The sequence below is a fragment of the Oreochromis niloticus genome, linkage group LG14 (genome assembly GCF_001858045.2).
Source record: "Oreochromis niloticus isolate F11D_XX linkage group LG14, O_niloticus_UMD_NMBU, whole genome shotgun sequence".
NCBI classification, from domain to species: Eukaryota; Metazoa; Chordata; class Actinopteri; order Cichliformes; family Cichlidae; genus Oreochromis; species Oreochromis niloticus.
Window position 1 is genome coordinate 39,100,738 of NC_031979.2, and position 21,742 is coordinate 39,122,479.

General features: G+C 43.5%; 1 protein-coding gene and 1 pseudogene across 1 annotated transcript; both read right to left on the reverse strand.

Moving 5' to 3' along the window:
* Positions 1-369: 369 nt before the first annotated feature.
* On the reverse strand, positions 370-2,750 carry LOC100691417 (olfactory receptor 52D1-like; annotated as a pseudogene).
* Positions 2,751-8,934: 6,184 nt separating this feature from the next.
* Positions 8,935-10,097, reverse strand: LOC100691146 (olfactory receptor 4S2-like). Its single transcript, XM_003457818.1, has 2 exons — positions 9,693-10,097; positions 8,935-9,474 (listed from the first exon to the last, which is right to left on the reverse strand). Exons 1-2 carry the CDS (start codon positions 10,095-10,097, stop codon positions 8,935-8,937), a joined length of 945 nt encoding a protein of 314 aa, XP_003457866.1.
* Between the last annotated feature and the right edge of the window lie 11,645 nt (positions 10,098-21,742).

A 21,742-nucleotide genomic window follows, 5' to 3' on the forward strand; every position in this document is an offset into this window, starting at 1 on the left:
TCTAGTTCAGAATTTGTTTATTCAAGGAAAATCCAGTAGAACCATTTCCTTGAACACTAATTACGATCATTCCACCCTGGAAAAACAGCTCAGAGAATCATTAAACACTCGTGCCAGTGTGTGGCACTGATAGGAAACAGGCCAAAAGATGGATGCAGAGATGGATTTGCTGTGCCAGTATCTGATTTCTGAGACCTTGTGGGAAATTTGCAGTAATTTCATTAAAATTCAAATGATAAACACACAACATAAAAAAACCTCAACCAGTTTTTTTTTCTTATCTTTTTATTTTTAATGATAATTTTTATGGAACATAAATGTATTCTTGTTGAAAGGCCATTTGTACAGTTCATAGTTAATTACTGATTTTTAACTTTCTTCTAGTTTGTACTTTGGAATAATTAGCTTCATCCTCTGTTCACCCGTACCTGACAAAACGAACACAGACTGAACAGATAAATCTGACACAGGATCATGAAACTGTTGATTTACTTTAGAATAAGTTTTGATTATTGCAGTTAGATTAGAAAAAGGCACCTGACTCTGAATTTAACATTCCCTGATCTGTAAATGTGTATTCATAGCCTAAAAACTCTTCACCTACTAAGAACTATATTTTCTTCATATACATAACCTGAAAAGCTCCTGATAAACATGTGAAGCACTGATAAGTGTTTACTGTTTTTAATGTTAGAAGTGGTTACACATCACAGGGTGTTCAGTTACATCTCTGAGAGCAATGATGCTGCATTACAAACTAATAATGTACAAAGAATTTAGTTTCCTTTTTTAACTTTTGGGGAATAAAATATATTTATTGATATATTATGAAAGGTTCTTACTTGGTTCCCAGTCAGCCAGGGATTTAATATTTTTGTTTGGAAAATGGAAAAAATCTGTTTTTATGGTTTTGAGTTGAGTGTATTTCCTATAAAAATGTGGTTTGTGCCTCAGCTGCAGGGGAGGCTGGAACAGCTAGCAGCCATGAGCTAATTAAACCTCCCCTTGTTTTACGCTGGGACTGGGCCAGAAGGAGAGAAGCTGACAGCGAGGAAGCTGGTGCTGTACACTGAAGCTGACCAGGCATTAGTGCAAAAGCACTGAGTAAAAGTTGTATAAAACAATAAAAAGTTATACCGGACTGGAAATGCTGCATCCTGTGTGTGGTCAGCCTCTAACTTAAGAAGCTCGTTATAATGATGTAAGCTGCAGGTGCTGCCTGGCTGGTACCTGTGCTAACCTTCAGTTATCACCACACTTTATTTAGCTTCCAAGACATGATTTGTTATCATTGTTGAGCTATTTCAGAACTTGCATTTGGAATTACTTCTCAGATGAAAAATGAGTTCAGGCTCTGCGGAGCCTGGAAAGAGAGTAACTGGACTTTAGTTTCTGTTCTTTTCTAGAAACTTACAGAAGCTCCTCAGGCTCATCCCTTTTCTGTAACACTTGCTAGAAGTACAGTGAATGCAACTTTGACACCTGTACCTTGAATGCATCACCGATTAAACATTTAACAGTATTATGTTATTATCTCAATATGAGATAATAACATATTGAATCACTTATTTACTGAGGGGCAACCGATCCGGCTAACTTTGCCCTGAGCTGTTAATGTGCTGTACATTTAGAACAATAACTAAGACAGATGTTTATTGCTATGGTTATATTAGGCAGAAAACACGTTAAACATAAAAAAGCCACCATGAGAATAATCACAGTAATAATCTGAGTTATTTTCCCAAACATTGAACCCATTTTCTTCAACTCCTGACAGGAACATTTTATAAAAACGTCCAATTTTGTCAATGTTTATTCTGATTTTTTTTTTAACTTATTGAATTTAAAGAAATATACCACAGTTTCCACATCAAGCATTTGCATTTTACCAAAAATCAGAGTTTTACATTGGATGCGGACTTTGGTCAGATTCAGTCCGTAGAGTATAGGATTGAAGAGCGGCTGAAATGTGAGCCAATATAAAGATAAAAAAATACGCAACAGATCTGGAACATGTTTCATATTAAATCTGTTTTGCACAATTTCAAAGAAAATGCCAAAGGACAAGTTGAGTAGAGAAGCGAGGTGAGGCATGCAAGTGCTGACGGCTTTCTGTTGGGTCTGTTTGGACCCGGAAAAACAGACTTGGAGGATCCACATGTAGGTAGGTGTAAAGAATGATAGACACTAGACACCCAAATGTCACAAATGCACTAATAAGTCCATAAATGTTGATTAGTGTGGTGTCAGAGCAGACTAATTTAGTGATGGAGTAGTTGTCACAGTACACTTTATCTATGATGTTCCCACACAGCTGCAGAGGAGCACTCAGTAATGGGGGAACAAAGCATAAAACTGAGGCATACATCCATGTTAGAGTAATCAGTACTGTTTCTGTTTGTCATCAGAGTGTGATACTGAAGAGGACAAGAGATGGCAAGATATCTGTCATAGGACATGATGGCTAGGTCAAAAAACTCTACACAAGCGTACGAGTACAAACAGAAAACCTGCAGAAAGCAAAATGAAACAGAAACAGTGTGAACATCAGAGAGGATCTGAAGCAGGAGGAACGGAAACAGCCCTGTACTACCATACAGCTCATTCACAAACAGGCTGCACAGAAACATGTACATAGGTTCATTTAAGCTTCTGTTCACACAGATAACCACAATCAGCAGGACATTGGCAGTAATTATAAAAAAAATATAAACAGAAGTAAACATGAAACAGAAGTACTGAAAATGCATAGTGTCAAAGTAGGCAGAAAGTGTGAGATATGAAAACTTTGTAGAATTACTCATGATCAGCATACAACACTTTTCACATGATCACCCACTTGTAACTACAATTTTACCTTCTGGTCTAGATAAAAATTGGAAAACTAGGTACATTTCAAGCTTGTTCATGACCACGGTTAGCACTGACACACATTGAGTAACACGTGTGTTGACATGAAGCTGCTGTGAGTGCAGCAGAATGACCTCATTAAGGAAGGTCCCTTCTGACCATGCAGAAAAACAGCTCAAACCAGTGACAAACCAGTTCCATACCAACAAGTTTTACAACTAATCAATCACAAACAAGCCAAGCTCTTTTTTGGAAATACCAAATATACATTACCAGTCAAAAGTTTGGACACACTTTCTCATTTAATGTTTTTTATTGATTTTCATGAATATTTGCATTGTATGTTTTCACTAATGGCATCAAAATTATGAATGAACTTATAGGGAACTTTGTGGTAAACAAAAAATTGTGAAGTTATTTAAAACATGCTTTCTACTTTACATTCTTCATAATTGCCCCCCTTTGCTTTATATTTTCACTCTTGGCGTTCTCTCCATGAGCATCACGAGGTCGTCTCCTGAAATGTTTTTCCAACAGTCTTGAAGGAGTTCCCAGAGATGCTGAGCACTTGTTGGCAGCTTTGCTTTCACTCTGCGCTCCATCTCATCCCAAACCATCTCCATTGGGTTAAGGTCAGGTGACTGTGGAGGCCACGCCTCCAGCACTCTCCTTCTTGGTCAAAGAGCCCTCACACAGCCTGGAGGGTTTGGGCTCATTGTGCTGTTGAAGAATAAATGACGGGATGGCATGTGTGCTGCAGGATGCTGTGGTAGCCATGTTGGTTCAGTGTGCCTTCAGTCTGGAATAAATCCCCAACAGTGTCATCAGCAAAGCCCCCAAATTAGGGATGGGTACCGGTATCCGGTGCCATTATGGCACCGGTTCTGACATAAACGGTAGTAACCAGACCGAAAAGCAGCGCACATTTCAGTGCTTTATTTTACTGAGATGTCATACACTTTGGATTCTAGCCAATCATTTTACCTTTGCAAGCATAGTAGGCGGGGCCAGGTACGTACGTTCTTTTAGAGCAGAGCTACAGATTAAAAATGCCCAAGGCAAAGCGGTCAAAAGTCTGGTTGTACTTCACAATTAAAGATGCAAACTCAGCAGCCTGCAACAAGTGCTTTAAGCTGATACTGTGATACTGTCAAAGGAGGTAACACCTCGAATCTGATGAAACACCTGGCGACGTATAGCATTTTGTTAAAAGCCGAGAAATGCGCCGTGTTTGATAGCTTGCTGCGAGACCTCACACCGTGCACATCTACTGCGGGTGTGGTGCCTGTTATCGGACCCGGAGTTAGCAACATCCCCCAAAAACCCGAAGAGTAGAGTCCTGGCCCCTAGCCCTGTCAGCGTAGCAGAAATGATGAGGATGATGATGGCAGCAGCAGCTGTTCTTCTCTGCATGAGTAGCTTCATGTTGTTCGTGTGTAATTAACGTTGAGTAGGCTAACCACGTTATTACATTAATGCATGTAAGATGAACTAGCAAACACCGTTGTAGTTACATGCGGCTGTCTTCTTGTTTGATGGCAGATACTCCCTTCACCCTGGCCAAAAAGGCTCAAGTGACCAAAGTGGAAAACAGTTAAACATGAGAGGTTTTTGGACACAGTTTGTGTTTTTTCCATTGTTTAAGCACTGCTTCCAGCCAAGAGTGAGACCATATATGCCCTATAGCTGCAGAAAAGGCTAACATTGTTATCTTTTTACAAAAAAACAGCTGAACATGAGAGGTTTTTGGACCAATTTTGTGTTCTCCATTCTTTAAGCACTGGTTCGAGCACCGTTTAAGCACCAGCACCGTTTCAAAAGTACCGGTTTGGTACTGGTATCGGATAAAACCTAAACGATACCCATCCCTACCCCCAATACCATCACACCTCCTCTTCCATGCTTCACAGTGGGAACCAAGCATGTAGAGACCATCAGTTCACAAGACATGAACTGGTGGAACCAAAGATTTCAGATGTGGACTCATCAGACCAAAGCACAGATGGTCTAATGTCCATTCCTTGTGTTTCTTGGCCCAAACAAATCTCTTCTGCTTGTTGCTTTTCCTTAGTCGTGGTTTCTCAGCAAGTATTTAACCATAAAGGCCTGATTCACACAGTCTCCTCTGAACATGTAGAGATGTGTCTGCTACTGGAGCTCTGTGTGGCATCTATCTGGGCTCTAATGTGAGCTGCTGTTAACTTGTGATTTCTGAGGCTGGTGACTCGGATGAATTTATCCTCAGCAGCAGAGGGGACTCTTGGTCTTCCTTTCCTGGGGCGTCCTCATGTGAGCCAGTTTCATCGTCGTGGTGGTTTCTGCGACTGCACTTGGGGACTCATTCAAAGTTTTAGCAATTTTCTGGACTGACTGACCTTCAGTTCTTAAAATAATGTTGGACTTTTGTTTCTCTTTACTGAGCTGATTGGTCCTTGCCATAAGATAAATTTATCAATCACTGTTTGTATCTGGAAGTATACAAACAGAAGGGTCCCACCTGTCTAGTAGACTGGCCAGGTCAAACACAAGACCCTGTTATTTTGAACTGCTCCAATTCAATCAATTTTATTTATATAGTTTCAAATCACAATAACAGTGGCCTCAAAGTGCTTTATATTGTAAGGGAGACCCTACAATAATGGAAAGAAAACCCCCAAAAGCCCAAAATGAATCATTTCCGGAGGGCAGCTGCGTGACCAGTGAAGAATCTGCTTAGATACCATATTTCTAAGATTTTCAGGGCCGAGTACAATAACCTCAGTTTGATCTGAATTAAGAAGCAGAAAGTTAGCGGCCATCCAGGTCTTTATGTCTTTAAGACATTCCTGCAGTTTAACTAATTGGTGTGTGTTACCTGGTTTCATGGACAGATAGAGCTGGGTGTCATCTGCATAGCAGTGAAAATGTATGCTATGTCTTCTAATGATGCTGCCTAAGGCAGGGGTCTGCAACCTTTAACACCCAAAGAGCCACTTGGACCCGGTTTCCACGCAAAAGAAAACACTGGGAGCCGCAAATACTTTTTGAAATCTAAAATGAAGATAACACTGTATATATATATATATATATATTTTTTTTTACCTTCACGCTTTGTGTGAACAACTAAAGTAACTAAGTAAAGTTTATTTATTAAGCGTTTTTCACAGACAGGCAGTTACAAAGTGCTGTACACAAATATTAAAATAAACAATACAATCAATAGACATTATACACAATGTAAAAGATCAAATGTAAATAATGTAAAGAATATAAAATACGTAGATCAACAAAAGGCTTGTTTGAACAGAAAAGTTTTTAACTGCTTTTTAAAAGAATCCACAGAGAAACTAAGGTGTGTTGCTTATGTAATCCATGAAGTGCTACAGAGAAAATTACATTTTATTTATGTAAATAAATAAAATGAACTCTTAAAGAAATATGACAAAAGGAAAGACACCCAGCTGAACTAAAATGATCCATGTAGCAAAGAAAAACTGTTGTCAGCCGCCACCCTTTTCAGGTCAAGGCTTTTGGAGCCTTGACCTGACTTTTAAAAAATAATTGGGAAAAAAGCTCTATGCTGCTAAAAAAGGAAAAATAGATATTTGCAAAATTCTGCCTAAATATGGATTTTACCTGCTTAATGCGTGTGGCGGGGCGTGGTCTGCAGTGCCGCTGCAGGGGAGGCGGACGTACCTGAGCGGCACCCGCAATCACGCCTCGCCGCCTTAAAGTCTGTGCTCTCTCTGCTGTTGTGTTGTTGGTATGTGTCGGGCTGTGAGCTGAAAAGCTACAGCTGGCTGTATGCGTACAGCAACTGTGTGTGAAAAGTGCTCAATATAGAGATGCTGAAAAGCAGCGGGTCTGCCGTGGTACGAAGTCACTTTCATCTTTACGCAGGACTGTAAGCTGTTATCTGTGAGGCGTGAACGGTGTTTGTCTTTAACATAGTTCACGGTGGAGAACAGCTGCTGACATAATGTGGATCCGAAGATCCATAATTGGCCGACCTGGGGTTGAAAGTCTCAATAAATGCATGGTGTTTCGGCGGGTACACCGGCTTCCGCGAGTGTGACGCTTATTTTGAGCCATGAAAAAATAATAAAATATAATTTTATTTTTATATTTCAATATCACAATAATCTTCCAATTTAGAACTGCAAGTTAAAAGAGAGCTAAACAGAAATAAAATACAGCTAAATACTTCTAATTTATTTTCCCAAACCACCCGGAGCCGCAAAATAAGGACTAAAGAGCCGCATGCGGCTCCAGAGCCGCAGGTTGCCAACCCCTGGCCTAAGGGAAGCATGTATAATGTAAACAGAATTGGTCCTAGCACTGAACCCTGTGGAACTCCATAATTGACCTTAGTGTGTGGAGAGGTGTCCCAGTAGTGGGTCTGCAAGATACTGGGTTGTGTTACAGGTTTTGAATTAATATTCTTTGATTTGTTGTTATCCAGAGTCCTGGTCCTCTTTATGGTTTTGTGCTTGTGTTGTAGTTTTTCTCCCTAGGAATCTGTCTGTCTTCCCATGTTTCAGCTTTTTCGAGCTGCTGTGTTCCATGTGCCCTTTGTGTCTCCCCAGTTAGTCATCTCTCCATGTCTCAGTTAGTACTCTTGTCTCTGTGCTCCATGTTTCCCTGTCTCCTCTGTCAGCCGTGTCTCTTTGTCAAGTCCGCATCTCTGTGCCTGTCTTATGTTTCCTGTTTTACTTTAACAGTCTCGCATCCTTTGTTAATGTTTGCAGTTTTGCTTCCTTTCTATCTCGTTATGTCAGATTAGTCCCAGCTGTGTTTCCCTTCGGCTCGCTGTTCCCTCATTACTCAATGGTATATTTAAGCCCTGTGTTCTCCTCTGTCCATTGTAGTTTTCCCAGTTTCCAAGTTTTAGTTCCATGTTTCTAGTTGTCAGAGTTTGGGTTTGCACTTTTTATATTTGGCTCTTGCATGTACAGCAATAAAGCTACCTGAATTCAATGATTTGGATGGGGGAGTAAACGTGTATTAAAAGTGTATTATTGTGTATAATTACTAACACCTCTCTGTATTATCATAGGATTTACCTTATACTATAAAGCACTTGGATGCAGCTGTTATTGTGATGTGATGTGACACTATAAATAAAACGTAACTAAACTGAACTGAGTGTCTGATAATGTTTCTGCATAAGTGGAAAAAAATAAGCGTTTCAATGACAGGGTCAGAGGTTTTACTCCTGGCCCAGACCTTTGTGATAAATGACTTTAATTACAACCTAACCCCATACATATGTGCAGAGCTGGAAGCTTGTATTCCACTCCCCAGTTTTAAACCATCACAGATTTAACAGTTTTTATGGAAAACCATTTTTTAAGGGAACCATCATGGATTCTTGTGATGGGCCATGTTTCTACCAATGTTTCTGTGAGTGTCTATCAGGCCAGCTTGAACTACTGAGGTCACCGTCACCGTCGATCGCTGTTCAGCTCCACGTTTGTAATCACGGTGTTGCAAGAATTATAGTAGTCATAGTAGTACTACTATGACTACTGATAAAACTGCAGCTCCACAATGCTGTTCATAAACATGGCATATTATAATCAGCACAGGTCTGCAATTAAGACAAAGATGAAGATGCTTCCAAAGAATACTTTATTGGATTTCTTTTAATTTTACATTTAAATGTTTTCATTCATTTATCCTGTTCGTTGACACTTTTATGGACCATTGTTTCCTCTAGTTTACAAAATCCTTGATTCATCATTGAGACTAGAAAAGTTTTACATAAACACCACACTATGTACCATTCTGACTAATGTGCTTAAATACATGTTTTATTCTCTGTTATGTGAGAATTGGTTGTGTAAATAAATGTTTCATTTATAAGATTTCTAAATATCTTTGTGTAAGATTAATATTTCATATTATTCACAGTGACAATATGTGACAAAAATTTAAATAAACTAGTTTTGTTTGAATTTGTTTTGAAATATGTAAATGTATTGCCTATTGCAGTCACACATATTCCAAACATTGTGAATGTTTGGAATATGTATATCCAACACATATTGTGAATGCAGAAGTTCCAGAAATAAACTTAATAAAGTATCTATTAACTTTGTAAATTCATATCTTACCAAATAAAAGACTTTTACATATGAGCTGGATTTTGGTTAGTTTGAGTCCGTACAGGACGGGGTTGAAAACTGGTTGGCAAGTGAGAAAATATATCGATAGGAAAACGCGTAAGATCATGGGAGCTCTGCTCATGTTAAACCTGCTCTGCACTATTTCAAAGAAGCAACCAAATGAAAAGTTGAGCAGAGAAGCGAGGTGAGGCGTGCAGGTGCTGATGGCTTTCTGTCGGGTCTGTTTGGATCCAGAAAAACAGACTTTAAGAATCTTAACATATGTGAACAAGTTTAGGAATGCAAGACCAATTAGTACAGTGAATGTGTACACGAGTCCATAGATGTTATTAACTGTTGTGTCAAAGCAGGCCAGTTTCATGACAGAGTAATTGTTGCAGTACAGTGTGTCAACAGTGTGTCCACACAGCTGCAGTGAGGCATTCAGTGATATCATCACAACTATATTCAGAATAGGGAACAACCATGTGAGAACGATCAGCTTGGCAACCTTGTTTAACGTCATATGTGTGTGATACTGTAGAGCAGGGGTCCCCAATCTCAGTCCACGAGGGCCAGTGTCCCTGCAGGTTTTAGATGTGTCCTTGATCCATCACAGCTGATTTAAATGGATAAATTACCTTCTCAACATGTCTTGAAGTTCTCCAGAGGCCTGGTAATGAGCTAATCATGTGATTCAGGTGTGTTGACCCAGGGTGAGATCTAAAACCTGCAGGGACACCGGCCCTCGTGGACTGAGATTGAGGACCCCTGCTGTAGAGGATAGCAGATAGCAAGATACCTGTCATAGGACATGATGGCTAAGTTATAAAACTCTATATTTGCATAAGTGTAGAGACAGAAGATCTGCAGGAAGCACAGAGGAGCAGAAACAGTGTGAACATCAGAGAGGATCTGAAGCAGGAGGAACGGAAACAGCCCTGTACTACCATACAGCTCATTCACAAACAGGCTGCACAGAAACATGTACATAGGTTCATGTAAGCTTCTGTTCACACAGATAACCACAATCAGCAGGAGGTTAGATCCAAATATAAACACATACAGAGACATGACAATAGTGAAATATAAGTATTTGAATGGCCCAGTGTCAAAGTAGGCACTAAAAATGAAATATGAAACCTGTGAAAGGTTTGTCATGATCAACAGTTTGCTTCTCGGAACAATGAAAGTTAAATGAGGATCACAGTTTTATTTAATAGAACTGCCAAACAAAAGCAGTTTTTAGTCTACTTACAGCATGTTACAGACGTGAATTTGCATAAAACTGACTGACATGCAGACGTTCCTTCATTTAATCTCTTCAGCCAGGTGATGTAATAGTCTGAGCTCATTGCCAACAGACACTAATTGTGTCTCACAGCTACTATCAGCATGAAAACAACATTTGCTGAAATACATTAACTGTAACTCTAAACTTTTTAAAGGGTTTTATGTGTGGACCTGTTAAATTTCTATAACTTTTGATCCAACTATTGCCTGATATATTGTATGTGAATGCCAAAATGATACAGTTTGACATTCAGGACTGCCCATCCACCATCTGGTCTGGATTTTTGTAATATATCCCACTTTATACGTGAACGCCTGTTATTCCATATGAATGACTTGAGCAGAGAGTCCACTTTTTTTCCAGTTGTCGACTGGGGGGCCAAAGGAAACATCGAACTTATAAAATTAATTTTGGTAATACATTCATTTTAAGTACAGCAATCTGAGCTGGCACTGACGCATGCGTCCGTCTATTAACATCCTTTTCTATCTTTTTTAAAGTATCACAGTAGTTGTTCTTAACAATAGAAGCTACAGACGCCACTATCTAAATACTCAAATAATTAATCTGTCCTACAATGTTTATATCCGGTGGGGTATTGAGAGTGTTTCTGTCTAATTTGAGTAACATAAGAGCAGATTTCCCGAGGTTAATCTTAAAACCTGACAGTTTACCAAAAGTATCTATTAAGTTCAATAGTGTGGGTAAGGTCGACTGGATATCCGACATGTCAGATATCCAACAGGCATCGTCAGCATATAATGAAATATGGTGTTTTGTACACCCTATAGAAACACGGATAAAGGTGTTGTTTTTGGCATATTGACTGTGCTAAGGGTTCTATAAAAAAGGATAAAGGAGTGGGGAGAGTGGACATCCCTGTCTTGTCCCGTGAAATATACTAAATGTAGATGAGGGAATTCCACCAATACAGACACTGGCTGAAGGCTCGGTGTATAAAATTTTTATCATCTTAATAAATTTTGGGCCAAAGTTAAATTTTCTAGTACTTTCTACAAAAACCTCCACTCCACTTGCTCAAATGCATTCTGGGCGTCCATAAAGAAAAGACCAATCAGAGATCAGGACCTACTTGATTCATCAATAATATGGCCTTAGTCATATTTCACTAGCAGGGACCACTTCCTTGGTAACGATGGGCGATGAGGGATGAGGAAGTGTGAATAGTGCTGTGGTTTGGGGAAGGCCTTGAAGGGGACTGGCGACGGCTCTCGGTCCGGGCAGATCCCCCTGTACTAACGAGAAATAAAGGGAGGAAAGGAAGAGAGGAGAGGACAGGAGAAGAGAGGAAAGAAAAGGGGGGGCAGGGTTGGGCATGAAAATGAGAACAGCAGGTATTGGAGCAGGAGGGTTTTTGTAGTCTGAGGCCGGAGGGGGCGTGAAGGAGGAGTGGTCCCGCTGCTGAAATTCAGATGATATCTCCACTTCACTAGCAGGGACCACTTCCTTGGTAACGATGGGTGATGAGGGATGAGGAAGTGTGAATACTGCTGCGGTTTGGGGAAGGCCTTGAAGGGGACTGGCGACGGCTCTCGGGCCGGGCAGAACCACCAAAGAAGGCATCCCCTACAGGAGCGGAGACTGGGCATTACGTAGGTCTTGGAGATTGTTTGTGAATGTATAACAGGTAGGCTTGTGATGATCATCGACCCAAGAGCTTGATTGAGTGGTCGGGGATTCCTTTGTGGAAGGCAGAAGTCACGGCGCTGATGCGGAAGGAATGGCCAGAGAAGAGATTTGGAGGAATTCCAGAAGACGAGAGCACTTGGCGAAAGTGTGAGAGGAACCATGTCCTGGTAGGGGCGTGGCCAGATTCGGTGATGAACAGAGGATCTGAAGGTAAGGCGTGCTGAGATTTTCTGAGGTGGAGGTAAGGGTTAGTGATTCGAAGGGACTTAAAGGTGAATTTATTTTGAAGCAGTATATAGGTGTGGGGCTGCCCGATTGATTGGTTTTGCTTCGTTTGAGGGTGAAAATAAGGCAGTTGTGGAATTAAAGAAATCGTTTTACTGTTACAATATAATCTACAGCATTAACATTGCATTAACAATATCACATATAGCTTTAAGACGGCATTGAGACATTTAAACATACCGACACCATATTAACCTTTATTACAGATGCAGGTATAATCATTTTTATATTTTTATATCTTTATACACACATTGCAGTTCTGTGCTTATAAAAGAGTTGAAGCTCGCCCAAGTAATTAAAGGTCAAAAGCTTCTTTTGGCGTGAGGTCCGGATGATCTATTGGATAAGTGGCTTAGAGCTGAAGAAAGATCGCACACATGCTTACAAAACACATATATATACCACATATAACCTAGAAACAGGCCTGAACAGAGGCCTGAGTGTATTCAGCAACATGTTGCATTAGAGTTTACTTGACAACAGGTGACAGAAGGAGAGGACGAGTCCATGGGGACCTCAATGGCCTGAGACCATCGCCTTATTTGGAAGAAGATGCCAGAAAGGGGAACTTCTGTGTCTGCATTTAGCTCTTAAAATTGATCATTGTCTGTAAAAGAGGCAAATAATGTTCTTAAGATGCAAATTATGTGCTTGTAAATGCAAGAGGGGGCGTTATAATACCCTGATGATATAAAAGCAATCTGAAGTGTATTTCTGACGGAGATCCATGCTGATTGTGTGCAGTAATTATCTCCCCGCGCGTGTGTTCAAATAAAATCATTGTTTTGACCCAACCCTTCTGGACTTTTGTACTCTTCCTCAATATTTGATACCCGTAACATTTTGGGGGCTCGTTCAGTCATTGAGGTGAGGATTGTCGGAAGTTTGGACGTCCGAGGGGCGTCAGACGGACAGACACGATCTGGTGATCGTATTGAGTGGACAAAGGGCAGCCCATCTAAAAGGTAAGGCACTACCTGTTGAATCATTTCCAAAGTGTGCCAAATTGGATATTGAAATTCAAAGTCTACTCATTAGATTACTGGCAAATGTCTGTATTGGGATTTTAACAGATTCTGAAAAGTCTTGAAAGTTTGAAATAATGACCAGGAGGGAGAACACAGAGGTTGGTTTCGTGCAGCGGTGCTGGCAGGGCTGCCCATACAAGTTAGAACTGATCTAGAAAAGAATCCAGACTTTGCTGTTGCAGATTCCTCACAATGGGAGAGACATGTGACAAACCGACTGCAGCAGGAGCAGGACGACGCGAACAAACAGAAGAAGGAGTTGGAGGAAGTGCAGGCGTGGCTGCTCAAGTTACAGCTGGCAGAAGCAAAAAACAAAGCCAGCGAGAAAAAGAAAGAGATCAAGGAAGCCACGAAGAAAATGATGGTGGCAAGGCCCCAGCCAGATCCCGTGCCTGAATGGCCAGATCAGAACCCCAACGTCTACCCTGATGACCGCTGGCCCGTCAATGCACCAAGGCAGCGACAACCCGCAGGGAATTGGGGGGCCGCTAGAACGTTCAGAGGGCGTGGTGGATCCGCCGGGAGAGGACAAAGGGCTCGTGGGGCGGGGAATCCCAGTAACACGTCCTGGAATGCTTGTTTCAGATGTAGAGCTGACGGACATTGGGCTCGGGAATGTCCTGGACCGGCCCAAAACACTCAACAGCGTGACTACCAAACCCAGGCACGCAGAGCTCCAAGAGGAAGAGGTGCATACAGAGGAGGACACCAAGCTCCAAACCCAGGTGCAGCGCCAGTCCCCCAGTATCCAGTGGCTGACTGGGACTGGGAGGGGGAGCAGTACTGACAGAGCCCCGACAAACCGGACAGCGTGGGGATGGCAGATCCAATGCTGTCAATGACCGTGGAAGGAGCACAACTGACCTTTCTGGTGGACACTGGAGCAACTTACTCAACACTGAGAGCCACACCAAACAGTGCAACACTCTCCAACCACACTGTGAGTGTAGTGGGTTTTTCTGGGGTTCCTATGACTCTGCCTCTGCTAACTGATCCAGCACTGACAAAGCTGGGAAAACAGACTTTGAAACACCAATACGTGGTGTCCCCACAAGTGCCTGTAAATCTGATGGGCAGGGATCTGCTCGTGAAACTGGGAGCCACTATCATGTGTTCTGCAGATGGACTGACTGTTACTCTTCCAGGAGGAAAAGAGTTCCCGTGCCTGGGGACACACTCAAAGAACCAATACCTGGTGCAAAACTCTGAACAAGCTACAGCTGACATTTACTGGGGAAGGCTAGTAGAAGACGGCATTCTGAGACAATACCAGCTGTGGAAACCCTGGATCATGAGCCTGTCCGTCTACACCCCCCGCGTGATCCCTACCACGTCACTCTCTTTTATGACAGAGACGATGATGACATGTACCGAGAAAACTTCCAATCTGAGCTTGAAGGTGAAATTTGGAACGTGCGTTGCCATAATATCTATGTCGGCCCGGACGGAGTAGCAGTGGCTGTGAAATTGACGGACGAACAACTGCCTTGGTACGAGATGGGATCAGATTCGGCTCCTCATGTCACATTGGCAGTCCATGTAGGTCATCAGGCGAGAGAAATGGGACCATTTCTCTCGCGATAACACCAAGTGTTATCGCTGGATAACACTTGGTGGCAAAGCACTCAGATTTCAAATGTGTGGTACGCGCCAAAGTGCAAAACGTACCGAATCACCTGTCTGTCTAACGACGCAGTGGTTTTAGAACATCAGGAAATATCAAGAACACATGGCCGAGAGAAAACTGACCACCCTGATGCAGTCGACGCGCTTTCACAACTGCCTGACACTCTGTGGTCTACGGGGCCCACTGATGTTGGCCTCGCTACCTGTTCGCCTGTCCTGTTTCAGCTGAAGTCGGAGGCACCAATTAACAGACCGCAGTACAGACACAAACCGGAAGCGGAGGAAGGGATTGCAGAAACCATTGAAGGGCTACTGAAAGTAGGTGTGCTTGAGCCTTCACAATCATTTTGGAACACACCTATTTTGCCAGTGGAGAAACATGGGACAGGAAAGTACAGGATGGCACATGACCTGAGGGCCATTAATGCCATACTGCGCACCGACACTCTGCCCGTACCAAACCCATACACGGCTTTAACTGCCATCTCATGGGACCAAAAGTGGTTAACAAGTATTGATCTTGCTAATGCTTTCTTTTGTCTCCCCCTACATGAGTCACTCAGGGACATTTTTTCATTCACATACAGAGGCCAGAAGTACAGATACACACGCCTGCCACAAGGCTTTGCACTGTCCCCAGGCATTTTCAATCAGGTGCTGAAAGATGCACTGTCACCATGCCACCTGCCTGAAGGTTGTACACTGATACAGTATGTTGATGATCTTCTCATTGCAGCCCCGTCAGCATCAGCCTGCACGGCAGCCTCGCTCGTGGTGCTGAACAGATTGGCGGAATGTGGCTTTAAAGTAAGTAAAGAAAAACTGCAGTTGGTCCGACCAGAAGTAACGTTTTTGGGCCGTGTAATCGCACACAGGTCAGTGGGTTTGATGAACACACACAGGGACCAGATCCTGACACACCCTAAACCAAGAACCTTGAAGGAACTCCTTTCTTTTCTTGGGTTGACAGGTTACAGCAGACAGTTCATTCCTAACTATGCGGGCAAAACGGCCCCTTTAAGGGACCTGATAAAGAAGGTGGGCGTTCGAAATCTTAAGGTTGAATTGCCTTGGACGCCAGCCACAGAAACAGCGTTCATTTCACTGAAGCAAGATCTGTCAAGAGCCACAAACCTGGCCACACCTAAATATGACGAACCATTCTATTTGGATGTTTCTGAAACAGACGGAATAGTAAACGGTGTGTTGTTTCAGAAAAAGGGGGGAGGCAGAGATGTGCTTATGTACGTCAGCATAAGACTAAATCCAACAGAAGCCAGGCATCCTACATGCACACAACATGCAGCTGGGGTGGCAAAAATCATTCAGAAAACAGCACACGTAGTGAGAGAACATCCACTAAAAGTGCTCACCACACACAGTGTAGTAGCGTACGTGAACTCACAAGCTTTCACCATGACACCATTGACACAACAGAGATAGAGCAAAGTCCTAGACGCTCCAAACCTGACATTCATACATGAAGGAATCAATATGTCAGACTTAATGGGGTCAGGGGAACCACACGACTGCGCCAAAAAAGCTGAAGCTGAAGAGAAAATCAGAGAAGATCTGAAAGCAGAGCCCATCCCCGGAGCTGAGGACTGATTCACAGACGGCTGTTGTCATCGTGATGAAGAAGGACTGAAAGCAGGCTACACTGTGGTTTGCAGGAGAGGAAAACAGTATGAGGTAAAAGAGGCTGGAAGAATTGAGGGTCAACAGTCAGCACAGAGAGCTGAAGTAATAGCCCTGACGCGAGGGAGAGGTCTCAGATGCAAAAGCGGCGTGGCTGAAGGTCATTAAATGGAAGTGGAAAGAGCCCCGCTGGACCGGTCCGTACAAGGTGACTGCCCGGATGGCTACAGCGGTCCGACTGAAAGGGAAAGGCGACACCTGGTTCCACTGGATGCAGTGTGCTGCAGCAGACGAGAGCTTGGTGGAGGAAAACCCGGCTTCACCAAACACAGGTGGTAACAAAAATCAGAGGCAGAATAAATCCTCTCACCTGTGCAACGGGCCGACCAGTACTCCACCTGGAAGGCCGAAGCAAGAAGAACAGCCTAGGAGGAGATCGCCACGCCAGCAGAAAGGAGTGGTAACAAATTGAGGAGAAAGAAAGGAGTAAAATCTTATGCTAAAAGTACAAATTTCACACAACACAATGCACCCACACGAATCAGATACACGTAATGGGACATGTGGAGAGAAGAAATTGGTAAAAATGCTTCTCACAACCACATGCTTGCTATATCAAATAATATTAGTTATGGCCGTGTATTTTCTCGTGTATATTTTGCAGACCGTCCCACGTGCCCTAACTGAACACGGAGGTTAGTCCAGCCCAGCACCTACTGAGAAACTGAATACTGAGATGTGGCCGTTGAAAAGACCAAAGCGTGAGGTGTCTCAGCGCATATAATGGCTTAGAACTGGACTACGTTAAAGGGTCCACAAGCTCATACACGTTTGATTTGTGTGAAGTGATTAATTGCAAAGGAGCAAACAGCAGCTGGAGGGGATATGATGTGTGGGTTTGTAGCCACCGTGATATATGCATGAGGGGAGGGAACCCTCACTCCAGCCGGGGAATCCGCCCTGTACTGGCGTCATATACTGCAGGGCAGTGGTGCGCTCCTGGCTGGGGGAATGTGGTAAGTTGGACCGGAGTAGGGTGGCAGCCACATGTGCCTGGAGGATTGAAGGGAATAGCAATTCAGAGGGATTTTTCTGCGTCTCAGAACCCTATCACTCTTTCTCTGGGTCCCTGGAACACTCTGCCCAGGTCAGATAGTCAGGGAGGCGTGTTCTACCTGGTAATTGGGGTAGATGTGTCAGGGACAGATCCAATAGGGGTAATTAGAATAAACTTAATTAATGCAAAGCCCAAGCCAGTAATACACATGACTAACAATGTAACAAACTCTGTCACAAACATTACAGGAAATGGAGGAAATGGGTTGTCAACCGTCACACCAGAGGAACATGAACCAAAAGGCAGACGAGTCCTGACGGTCGATTATACTAGGTTGAAGCCTCAGGATTTAATTGAGTGCGCCACCGGTTTCAGTGACAGTAACCTTTGGCTGGACTAGGTGGCTCAAAATGCTAAAGAACAACAGGTATCTAACTGTGTTGCTTGTGCTTCAGCTAGGCCGCGTTTGTTTACAGAGCCCGCACCACTGTATCCAGAGGATAAGTGGGGCTACGACTGCATGCTGCGACTTACTAGGGAAGCGGTGAGTACTGGCAACTGTTCAATCTTGGCCAGCCTCTTCCCACCAATTGACAAGCAGACACAGGTGGGGCCATTCATGACTAGAAAAGACAACTACACGTGCTTTAAGTTCTCTACAGATAAGACAAGATACAAGCTGGGAGAGATTGACCCTAGCTGGTGCTCTGTGACACTCACAGGAAGGACCACTAACAATAGGAATGACTCAAGCACGGTAATTGGAACATGGGCAAGAAGTGGGTTATATTATTACTGTGGGCAGAAAACTATTTTGGTTCGTGTTCCTATGGGAAGTGTCGGGACGTGCGCAATGGTGAGACTAGGAGCCCCACTGATGCTGATTGAGAACAAAGCAAAAGTCATACCACAAAGAAACACACGCACATTGGCAGCCAGATGCACGAGACACATTTTGGCAAAGAGGGGTATACAGGGGGCACATGCATACGACCCCAGGGTGGACTCGCCCACGTGGATTGACTCAATAGCAGTGCCCAGGGGAGTTCCCGATGAATATAAACTAGCGGATCAAGTAGCCTCGGGATTTGAAAGCATATTCATATGGGTAATGCCAAATAAGAATGTGGAAAGAATAAACTATGTTCATTATAATGTGCTGAGACTCTCAAACCTATAACCAGAGACGCCATGGAGGGATTAGTGGAACAATTGGGCCCGACTTCGTTGATCAGAGTCCAAAATTGGATGGCCCTTGACATGTTGTTGGCGGAGAAAGGGGGCGTGTGTGCCATGTTCGGTGACCAGTGCTGCACCTTCATCCCCAACAACACTGCCCCAGATGGCTCGGTTACCCGAGCCCTGGAGGGCCGTAAAACTCTGTCTAAAACCATGCCACCTGCCACCAACCTGGCATCCCGGTGCCGAGGTTGGTGGCAGAGTTTAGCAATGGAGGAATATGTGGCTGAGGCCTGGCAACTCGGTGCCGAGAGGGTTTGTTGGGGCGAGCTGCGAAGGGGGGATTGGGGCACACAGAACTGGCAACCCTAGACGAGTGTCACGCTGAGTGGGAGGAGCAGCTGAGGAGGGAGCATGCAGAGTGGTGGCGAGCTGCGGCTGTAGCTGGCTGGGTGAGGCTGAAAGGAGTGAGGAAGCGTTCTTAATGGAGACGCTAGCTTCGTTTGTGCCCGGAAGAGTATTAACTCTGTTCGGTGAATGAGAGCGGGAGCGCTGAGATGTTGAGAAGAAACGGAATAATTGTAGCCTTGTTATCGGATTGATGAAAGCGGATGCCTCTCTCTTTCAGAACTCATTGGAGACGGGCGACGGTCCAGTCAGAGATCTTCGTGGGCAAAGAATCTTCAGGAGACCTCACCGGAGCGTGGGAACGGCGGCGCGACCTTGGAGTTGAACGCTGAGATCGATCGTGTTTCCAGGAAGCTCTGCGGGGCTGGAGTGGAGCCAAGAACTTTTACTGGGAGGAGATCGTCCTCTAGTAGCAGATCGGAGGTTGTAGTTTTGCGGGGAAGGGGAGCGACCGGAGCCGCTGTATTGTTGAAAAGAGCGGAGAGAGGAGTTCCGGGGAATGCGAATGGCAGACCTGACGGCTGCACGGCGAGAACGGCTGCTGGAAGGAGTGCCAGTCAGGCCGGCTGTAATAGGGCACTCCACGGTGGCTCCACTAGGAAGATCGTTTGCAGATCGCGAACTGCCAGGGGAAAATCAGGTGGAGAAAGAGCAAGGTCTTGGTCCGATGGTCTGAGCGACAGTGAATCTATGGTGATGAGCTGAAGGGTGAGTAGGAATCAAGCTCTTAGAATTTGCGAGGCGTCTGACAACGAGGGGTGTAGGAGGAGTGGTCCCGCTCCTGAAATTCAGATGATATCTCCACTATGTTGTGAGAGGCTAACCTACCTTTCATGAAACCAGTTTGATCATTGTGAATCAGGTTACCCAACGCGTTCACGAGGCGTACAGCTAATACCTTAGCTTATAATTTAATATCTGCATTTATTAAGGAAATAGGTCGTAGTTAGGTAGTTACAGCACTCCACGGGATCCTTACTTTACCAGGCTTTGGCAAGACTGTTATTAAGGCTGTATTAGAGGGGTTTTTTTTAAATGGATCCTTATCAATGGCATACTTCACTGCCTCTAACCATAGTGGCCCCAATAATTAAGATAAGATAACCTTATTTAGTCCCACACGTGGGAAATTTGTTTTGTTACAGCAGACAGTGGACAGTGCAAAGTTACATTGCAAAAATAAGAACAACACTGGAATAGGATAAGAATAAGATACTGTACATAATAGATTAGAATAAAATAAAATAAAATACTATATACAACTGAGTACAATACAACATTGTCAGAAAAAGAGTATTGCACTTAGTGTTATTGCTATTGCATATGTAGAGTCTGACAGCAGCTGGAAGGAGACCTGCGAAATCTCTCTGTCCCACATCGTGGGTGCCGCAGCCACTGAAGGAGCTGCTCAGTGCTGTCAGAGTCTCCTGCATGGGGTGGGAGATGTTCTCCAACGGGGATGACAGCTTAGCCACCATTCTCCTGTCACTCACCACCTCCACTTGGTCCAGAGGGCATCCTAGAACAGACCTGGCCCTGTGGATCAGCCTGTTCAGTCTCTTCCTGTCCCCAGCAGAGATGCTGCCGCCCCAGCAGACCACACCGTAAAAGATGGCTGAGGCCACCACAGAGTCATAGAAGGTCTTCAGGAGTGGGCCCTGTGGGAGTGGGACAGGAGACCTAAGCCTCCTCTCCAGGTACAGCCTGCTCTGCCCTTTGCCAGCAATATGGACTAAGCTCTCGCAACACTTATACAGGGATTGATGGACACCACATATTCCCAGCTGAATGTGGTTGTATCCTTTCTCCAACTCCATAAAACATGTAGACTGGTTGGGCAAACTCCCACACACCCTGAAATATCCTTAACAGAACAAAGCTTGTCCAGTGTTCCATGACCAGGATGAAAACTCCATTGTTTCTCTTTCTTCCCAGTACCCTACCATCGAAATTCCCAGGAGACTGAGGAGTGTGATGCCGCTGTAATTTGAGTACAAACTTATTCTTATTTTTGGTGATTTTAACATCCATGTTTGCAGTTCTACATATATATGACAGGTAAGCTCAATGTCCTGCATCACTTTAGAACCACGGTTGAAATTATGTGATCTGTTTAGATCTTTTACACTCTTCCTAATTTAACACAACCTTCTCCATGGCCATAGCTAATAGTTTTTCCTCTGTTGCCCATTTTAATTGGGATATCCCTCAGGACTCAAGCCTTTGCCTACTTTTGGTTTCAATATACATGCTTATTCTCAGCCACATGATTCTATATCTCTAACCCCAACAAACAGATGACGTGTGAGACACTGTGTTTTTAAGATTCAGTTTATTTTCAAACCAACAAATATCACATGACAAGACTCATTTTTCTGCACATAAAATCTTTTGGCTTTGCCTCTTCAGATTTTATGTTTTTTAGATTTATTTATTACCAAAAATACAATTATGTGTAAATTGACTGACCAATGTACAAAAAATATATTATAGTGCTACAGTATAAAGTACAAAAAACAAACACCCATCTGAATTTAACAAGAAGACATGGAAGCAGGGGCGGTCCTAGCCTGTTTGGTGCCCTGGGCGAACACTTTCTCTGGTGCTAGCACTGAAGGGTTCTGATTGTTTCAGGATACAT